We start from the raw sequence: 9,241 nt of genomic DNA, 5'->3' as shown, positions 1-9,241 counted from the left end.
TATAGTTTATATAGGGAAATAACACTTTTCGGTATATATTTTATCCATTTTCAGCAGAAAATTGCTCAAACTTAGTCAGAATCATCTTGGGTAAATGAGAGTTTTACTTCGTAAAATTAGGATTCCTGCCCCAACCCCAGGGGCTAGGGCTAGGGCGGGGCCCCAAAGGGAACATTTACCAATATTTTCAAATTCTTATCCATTGATGACATGACAAGTATTGTATTTCACTTAGTTTACATGCTGATTTCCACATCACATCTAAACAATAAAATAAAGCTACCAGTACCTATGATATAACTCAGGTGACCGCTAAGGCCCTTGGGCCTCTTGTTATAATTCTCAGGTTGGAAATGTTAAAAAAAAAAAAACCTTCAATCCTAATGATTGATTCAGTTATCAAAATGCAGTATATATGTAGGAAGGACAAAATGATCATATTGTCATAAAATAAGCTTAGATAAAGTTAAACAGTAATTCAAGAGTTTATTAGAATGAATATCCAAATTACCCAAAATAGTTATGATTGGAATAATTTTCCCCCAATTTCACCTCGGGTTCCATTTCCCCAAACCCCCAATATGATTAAAACCAAGCTTTTATTCCACTCCAATAATAATAATAATAATAATAATATAAATAATAATAATAATAATAATAATAATAGACTTTATTTAAATTCGATAACACATTGAGTCAATGACTCGTCTCACATGTGGTCGACATAAAATGTACAATATTTACAACAATACTCTGCGTTTCATTCTATGAGACCTAGCAGTAAACAGGAGCAATGCATTGATCTAATTTTCATTAGATTGCCAAAACCCCATTGTAAATCCTCCTGTGTTGATTCAGTCATTGTGAAACCTTTTCATGTTATTCAGTCACTGAGAAACCTAAGGGCAATGAAGAAGAAGAGATGGACATGGAAGCCACAGATGATACGAGCAATGGAGATGCAGTGTATGTATTTGTCATTCAGGACCCCTGTACCACTGACAAAATCTGTAACCATCCATTAGAAACATATTCCCAAAAAGAGTATAGATTTGATAAATCATTTCTGTAAAGAAAATCATACCTTGCGGGACTGTTATGAAAAACAATAAAGATGAAATAAACAAAATACATATAATCTGCAACAGTGTTTTAAGTGCAAAATATGAGAGGGGCTAGACTGGGATTTGAAACCTGGACTTCAGACTGTTATATTATCACTCTAACCGAATGAACTACTTGGTCAGCGGAAGTAACCTGGCCCAGCTCTGCTACAGTTATATCAAAATGGAAGTTAAGGAGAGGTTACTGTTTAAAGGAAAAACCACAGTGCAGTAGGACATGGATCCTTAAAAAGTTAATAACGAAATAGAAAGATTATAACTTTTAAACTGATGTTATTCAGAAATTGTAAAATTTGTTTTACAGATGCACCCCACCCCCATGCCGTCAGGAAGTCCAGGACACATCCAAGACACCCAAGACCCCTGTCATGGAGCACACAAGACTCCAGTCTTACAAGATGAAGGCTGTAGCTGCGTCCAACACTAATACAGCTATGTACAGGTCATATTTTCATTTTTACCTTGTTATATGTCGTTGACATAATGCATTAAGGATCCAATTACTACTACCAAAATCTGTAACTATGCACCGGAGCCTTTTTCTTGCATCACTGTAGCTTGAATCACTCAGTCATTTTTGAAAAGAAAAGAAAAAAACCTTGTGGGACTGTTATAAATTTAAAATAAATAATAGAAAAAAACAGCAGTGTTCTGATTGAAAAAAGTACAAAGGGGCTGAACTGGGATTCAAACCCTGTTCCTCAGGTCATTAGACTGACACTGTAAACAACTGAGTTTCCAGGTTAACAGAAGTATCCTAAAACCCAATCATGTAACAGTCGTATCAAAAACAAAATTAAGGGGAGGTTACTGTGTGAACAAAATACTACATAGAAATTCTCTAATGCTTTTGCCCTGCTGTGGGACAGGGATTATAAAAGCTGACAGTGCAAGTTAAAAAGCTTTTTGACCAAAATTTACCGATCTCCCTCAAAACTACCTCATTCATGTCCAAACTCACACAAAGTCAAATTATTAATGATCATAGCAGGTGTGTCTGAATCAAATGATAGCTTTTTGGAGTTATTTTGATACATAAAAGGGAAAGATAAATTGAGCAAAGCAGTTTCAGTCACATTTCACACACTTTCTCCCTCATTGGAAATGTGAAATGATGGAGATCTCCCTCATTGGAGGTTTCAGAGGTTGACACCTGTGAGTTATAGTTACAATTTTTGGCAGTGGTGGGGGACTCTTATAATAGTTATATAGATATTGTTTAAAGGTAGCCTGGATTATCTAGAATTCTTTATATCTGGATCAGCTGTAGGTTTACCTCTATTTTTTCCCTATGCAAATTTAACCTGTTTAATGTGAAAACCTTTTTTGAATGAAAATATTGATTCCAAAAGTTAACATTTTTGAAAGGTGGTCTGTGTTTACTGTTTAGATTATGTAAAAATGGTCTCTGTGGTGTGTGAAATGTAGTGTGTATTTATAGTGTCCAGCCAGTAAGCAGGTCCCACCAGGTACCACCAGAGTTTGAAAATGATGGCCTCTTTGTGACACCAAGTCTGATGGGAGATAAGAAACTTCCCCTACAAACACCAGATGCACACCAGACAGGTTTGTATTCCTGAGTTTGTCCTGTAAACTGGGGACAGAATTCTTTATAGTAATGTAGGTCAGGGTGTTTTTTTCTTCCTCCTTTTCTTTTCTTTTCCAAAGGGTGTTTTATATATACATAAAAATGACATCCACCCACTTTCACATCTCAACAGTTGAATTTGAAAATGATTATTATATGATGATGACATCTCATTATCAACCTCTTCATCAATACAGCATTTAATTAAATCATCATCATCATGACATCTTCACAAGTCATCATCATTGTGATCATTCCCTCATTCACCCCTGAAGACACATTTGAACTCTTCCAGTTCAAAACTTGGAAAAGTTCATTATAAAATTTCAGGGGTGAAAACATTTCATGGTTTTCACACAAGTGCAGCCAATCCCATGTCCCCTCTCATCTTCTGATGACTTTTAAAACTCAATCTGATAATATCTACACACTCAGGCTTATATCCATTATTGGCAGCAGAAATAAACAATGTGTGGTAAAGATATCAAGGATTTCTTATTTCGTTTGTAAAAGATAATAATTTATAGACTGTTGAACCTTACCAATCTGTTTGATAATTTGGTAAATTATCCCAACCCTTGAGGCGTTCATGAAAAAAGAATGCACAACAAAAGCATACAAATATTTTAATAAATATGCTACTCCAGTCTACAGGTATATCTGTATATACATATTTACGCTACTCCAGTCTACAGGTATATCTGTATATACATATTTACGAACTATTTGCTATAAAGGAATTCTTAAGAAAAAGACAATTAAGGGACCTTGAAATATGTTGACTATAAGTGAAGTGGCAAATGAAATTACAACCATTTTATCAAGGTTTTACTGTACATGTATTTCTATTGATATTTGCTATCTTATAATAATAGATATCACCAATAGGCGAGCTATGCTGTTCTCCAACAGCTCTTATTATGTTTTGTGCACGAGATGTTCCCGTAAGGAAATATTAGACTAGTTACATTGACGTAGGACTAACAAATAATCTATTCAGCATGTCCTGTGGACTACCAAGGAAACATAGGTAGTGTCTAATCCTGTCAGTAAAATAATTACATCTTACACAGATTTTTTTATCCTTAAAGGCTTTTTACTAACTCAGTCATATTGACTGATACCACAGAAACCTTTGTGGACTGTTATTTTCTAGAACTGACTGCAAAAAAATATGACCAAAAATTAATCAATTTTCAATTCAATACTATGAAGGACAGACAGGATAAAATTTGAGAATGTGTAATGTGTGAGAACTTTGCAGAAATCTTATTTATTTAAAGAGATGATCACAATGCAGAATCCTTGAGTTTGGTCTGTAGTAAATAGAATGCAAATTTCACAAACAATGAAGTTTTTCAAAAAATTGACCACAATGAAGAGAGCAAAAGCAGTTAAAATATTTCCTACATGTTTTGCACAATTTCTTTTATACATTTATTTTCCTTTATATAATAATCAATGCATACTATTTTTTAAGTTTTTGATATGTATCATTTTAATCTTGTCAAGTATTGTAATGTATTGTTGAATGAATAGTTGTGATTTCATTACACTCCATTTAAAGGTAATGGCTATGTTGATGATTGAATTTTACAGGCCATTATGGGAGTCCCTATCCCATGTGGAGCCCCGCCGCGTCGGACATGCCGAGTCATCAGAAAATCCCACGCCTGGACCTAAACAGCCATGCCTCTGTGGATCTAACCAGCCCAGAATTTCAGACTCCAAGTATGCGTCGGCTCGCTCAGATGTCAAGTGCTTGCAATCCTGATGTCCAGAAGTTGTCAAAAGCGGTGTCGGAACAAATGATGGCCTGCAGTCCAGCATCACCAACCTTTCAAACGCCTAACCTGAAAAATCTACTATTGAAAAAAAACACATCCATCCACAAACCCTGCCCAATACCTAATCCGGGAATCGGTGTAAAGAACCTGGTCAAGTCAGATCCCCTTGACTTCAGCGTGAAGACCCCACCCATCTCTAGGATATATACGACAGAGACCCCGAAAACTCCAGAAATGACATGCGATTTGTCGGTATGGAATAAATGCCTAATACATGTCTTTTCCAATACTTTAATTAGTTCTGATTCTTTTGCATTTTCAATTCTGTTCCGTCAGATCTTGTTGGGCTAATGTTTAAACATCCTTGATGCTCCAGGGATTACGCTATCTGCACCCCTTGAATTTCTCAAAAAGAAATTGAAGGCTCAGTGTGCACTTCCTTGTGGATACAGGAAGACTAGTTTTATCCTTTGATGTGCTTAAAAAGAATCCAGCAAGAGTGAATGGAAAAATGTTTAGACTCGAATTCCATTGTTGCTTTTCTGTAATCTTCTAAGGACAGGTATCAAGACCAATGGAATAGCTAGCTGTGTGCCTTCAATTTTATCATGACATATTCAAGGTATGCAGAGAGCATTAGAGAGCATAACACCTGGAGTATCAAGCTGACGTTTCAAAGAATTTTATAAAATTTCATGGAAGTATGTACTTTGATGGCTAGATGATATGTCATATATATGTACCACAAGGTCTATATCCAAAAGTATACTAGATTTTTTCTAATATTATTTTTTGGGATAATCTTTGAGCTTCTGCAATCCTGGAGCAGATTTTGTTTTATAATTAACTCGCAAGTTTTAATCTAAATTATAGTCAGCTCTCGCAAGTCAGATGTCTGTCTAATCCCCTATCCCCAATATCAAAGAAAAGCAACATATCACTATACGAAAATCGTGACATCATGATTTGTCTTCTCCATTGGGGAAAAAAATTAATGCGAAAGATGCTGGCACAACAAAGATTTTTTTTTAAAATGTGACATCATTCAATATGAGGTTATTTGAAAAAGATCTTTTCCAGGAATAAATAAACCCTAGGCTAGGAGTGATGAAAACTCGAGTAGTCTACAGTGAGATAAGTCCTTAAATATCTATATCTGTATAATTGGAACCCAGTGTTTAAAGCCATAATAACGTGTAAAAATTTGATAATGGTCTAGCAAAATTGGAAACTACTAGCCCAGACTAATTTTTATACGCCATCAAAAGATTATGTTATCACATGATCAGGCTGCTGCACGTGCAATGTGTCTACTCTATATCTTGAATATTTATTAATGGGTTGACTTCAAACTTCATTAGAAGGTTAATTACCATGATAGCTCTGTCAAGTTAGATAACCGCCATTATCTGACTAATTTAGGGAGTTCTACCCCGTTAATCAATTGCTGAAACAGTGTCCACTCTATACCGGTCTGTAAGTATTATCAACAGATTGACTTCATGGTAAGGTTAGTTATGGAGTTATACCCCTTGAATCAGTGAAGAAAATGTAATCACATTCAGCTGACCGTAATTGACCGAGTTATTTTTACTTGGTTTCATTAATGCAGTACTACAAGCATTCGAAGATGTTGTATTGCAGTCATTGATCTACCAGGTTTGTTATATTATTTCTCCGTTAATATCAATTACTCACAAATATTTCATATATTTCAATGATACAAACAACTGCTTATTCAACACGTGACAGGCGTATCGTGTACCGCTTTACGGTAACCTTGTTTTGTTTCTATTTTTGTCTCGTTGCCACGACATACCGGAAATGACACTAAGGTGTTGCTTTTCCGGCTACGGCGGCTGCATCAACAATAATTTTTTGCGTTTAAGTTAGTTTCACTGAAAGTATAAGTGCTAGACAAACCAAACTTGGACCATAGATGCATCTTATATAGGTATAGTACATGTACATCCCAACCCATGCATCAAATGCTGTATGCAGTCTACCTATCATGGTCCATTGACTTTGTCAACATTAAGATTTTGCGTTTAAGTTAGTATTTCTGAAACTATAAGTGCTAGACCACCATACTTGACATGTGCATTGATGGTCAAAGTGGGGCACAGGCGAGACATATCAATCCGAATGGCTTGTTAATTTATATCTAGCCCTGATATTGCATATAATATATAGCCTGCCTTAAATTCTCTTATTTAATATTTCTACAGAAACTGCGAGGAATGGCAAATACCTTCAGTTATGAGCCGGTAGCCTTTTCCAGTGTATCAGGGAGAGAGAATTCCAGCATCCGGAGTGGTTTCCCTGAACCACCCAAGCTCTCCTACCTCCAGTCACAGTCAGACACGCCCAAAACGCCGGAACTGACCCACAACTTTCAGGTTTGTATCTCTCATTCAGATTTAATCTTCTGCCATACAAATGAAATGTATATGGTATATAACTGGAAAACTGTATAATTTTCTATTTATTTCATTTAAAAAGTACATATGTTTGAAATATTATTACTGCAACTATATACATGGAGAAATTTATAGTGTAATCTTTGGCGCCATATTCTAACTACCAAGGGTACATCACGCTTGACAACAAGAATTAAGCTGTGAGCCATTTTAATAGGGTACTCAAAGCAATTGTACTCTTTTCTGCTGTTATCTGGTAAGATGTGCTTAAAGAAATGTTTAGACGAATAAATAGATTTGTGTGTGTGTAGCAAAGATGTACCCAAACAGCATTTGATTCTGTATTTGCTTCATCTGTAGCTTTGAATGAAGTGAATAAAAAGATTTTCTGATTAATCAATACCAAAAGTTATATTCTCACACTGTGACATATCACATTTTTACACCACTGACAGTGTGAAAGATTATAAGACCCTTTCATGCTCAGAGGTGTAGGATAGGGAAATTCCACCCGAGTTTTTATTTTAAATTTGGTAAAACCCAAGGCTTTGCCAAGGGTTTTGCCAAATTTGAAAATCCAGAGGGTGGAATTTCCCTATCCTATACCCTTGGGCATGAAAGAGTATTTTTCTCTCATTCCAACCACCAGAATAAGCTAAGAAACCCTGAAAATGCGTTTGGACTGGCCACCATTTTGAAAATATAATTTCCCCCCTAGAGCTTTTTAGACAAAAACGTATCAGCCAGCCGGATTTAGCATATCCCATATTGGCAAACAGAGTTTGTGCAGGAAAATTAATCACATCTTTCTAACGTGTACGGTAAATATATCGTAATAGGTTTTAAATTTCATCACGTCGCCTTTTCTGCATTGCGGCATCGGACAGTTCCAAATTTGTGACGTCACATCATTGTAGAGCCATTGTGACGTGACGTCACGTGAAATGGGGTATAAGATAGAAATTTCCTACACCCCTTTCGTACCCTGGACAGCTCTATCTTACACATAGGGAAATGAGAGAAATTAGTTTTATCAAGGTGTAGAATGCGATATCTCTCTGGCATAATTGTTAAATTATCTGCTGCTAGTATTAGAAAAAATTAGATCTAACAACCAACTAAAAAACAAGCTGCTTTCACCCTTCACATGGCTCTTCAGGTTTATTTCAAAAGGACAACATTGTGATGTCAAAATTACATGACATCACACTACAATAGTAACGTGTCATCACAATGTATGCAAAATTTGTGGACATATTTCAAAAGGACAACATTGTGATGTCAAAATTACATGACATCACACTACAATAGTAACGTGTCATCACAATGTATGCAAGATTTGAGGACATATTTCAAAAGGACAACATTGTTATATTCAATTGTAGCAATTAGAATATGGTGCCAAAGATTATGCTATTAATTCCTCCATGTTTTTGGTTGCAGTAATATTTTCATCATTATATGTTCTTTTAAATGTAATAAGAGCTATTCCAGAAATGAATAAATAAATGAGGGGGGGCGGCTCTAGCGTCATCATGAAGGTAAAAGATAAATGTTTTGTTTGACATACATGTATGCAGTATATTTCAATTTTTAAACAATTTTAAGCTTAAAATTGAAGAATTTTTGTTTAAATTATGTGGAGAAAATGTATATATGCAGTATTATGCATTTTAACTGTTGAACTTTAAAGAAAATATATATAGGGGAAATATTTTGAAGAAAAACAGCTATTTTCTTGTTGAAATAGGGGAATTTTGAAGCACACAGGGGGAATTTCAAAGAACGGGGGAATTTTCTTCTGTAGGGGAAACTACCCATAAACGGTAGTGAATCAAGTCTAAATTGATCCCTGCTTTTATAACGTTATTGTTAAATCTTATTTTATTTTTGTTCTTTAGTCGGTCGTTATATCTTATTTTTTTCTATAATTACCTACTTCACATGGACATTTAATCTTTTTCATTTTATACATGTATATATTTTCAAATTATTAGCTCACCTCATCCAAAGGACCGGTGAGCTTATGCCATGGCGTATCGTCTGTCCGTCGACTTTTCCTATAAAAGACTACTAGTCCTGAACGGCCAAGTAGATTTTGACTAAATTTGGTCTGGAGCACCCTTAGGCCAAGGGCATTTAATTTTGTAAAACAATGACTGTGGCCCTCCTGGGGCCAGAGGGGCTTGGCCCAATAGGGGAAATAGAGGTTAAACCTTAAAAATCTTTCTTCTACCGTAGGGATAAAAGGATTTTATCTAAATTTAGTATAGAGCATCCTTGGGCCAAGGGGACTAAATTTTGTATAAATTGTGGGTGGTG

At 35.5% G+C, this 9,241-nt stretch overlaps 1 protein-coding gene across 3 annotated transcripts in view; it reads left to right on the top strand.

The window, feature by feature from the left end:
- The window catches only part of LOC110457602 (spindle and kinetochore-associated protein 3-like), a 17,796-nt gene that overhangs the window by 6,586 nt on the left and 1,969 nt on the right, over nt 1–9,241 (top strand). For all 3 annotated transcript variants that reach the window (XM_021508946.1, XM_021508944.1, XM_021508945.1), the window contains exons 4-8: nt 888–966; nt 1,429–1,566; nt 2,566–2,690; nt 4,312–4,751; nt 6,728–6,898. In XM_021508946.1, coding sequence (XP_021364621.1) covers nt 888–966; nt 1,429–1,566; nt 2,566–2,690; nt 4,312–4,751; nt 6,728–6,898 — 953 coding nt within the window. The remainder of the gene's footprint in view (nt 1–887; nt 967–1,428; nt 1,567–2,565; nt 2,691–4,311; nt 4,752–6,727; nt 6,899–9,241) is intronic.

This window comes from Mizuhopecten yessoensis, unplaced genomic scaffold (assembly GCF_002113885.1).
Source record: "Mizuhopecten yessoensis strain PY_sf001 unplaced genomic scaffold, ASM211388v2 scaffold9253, whole genome shotgun sequence".
Classification (NCBI taxonomy): Eukaryota; Metazoa; Mollusca; class Bivalvia; order Pectinida; family Pectinidae; genus Mizuhopecten; species Mizuhopecten yessoensis.
This window is presented reverse-complemented; position numbering and strand designations above follow the sequence as displayed.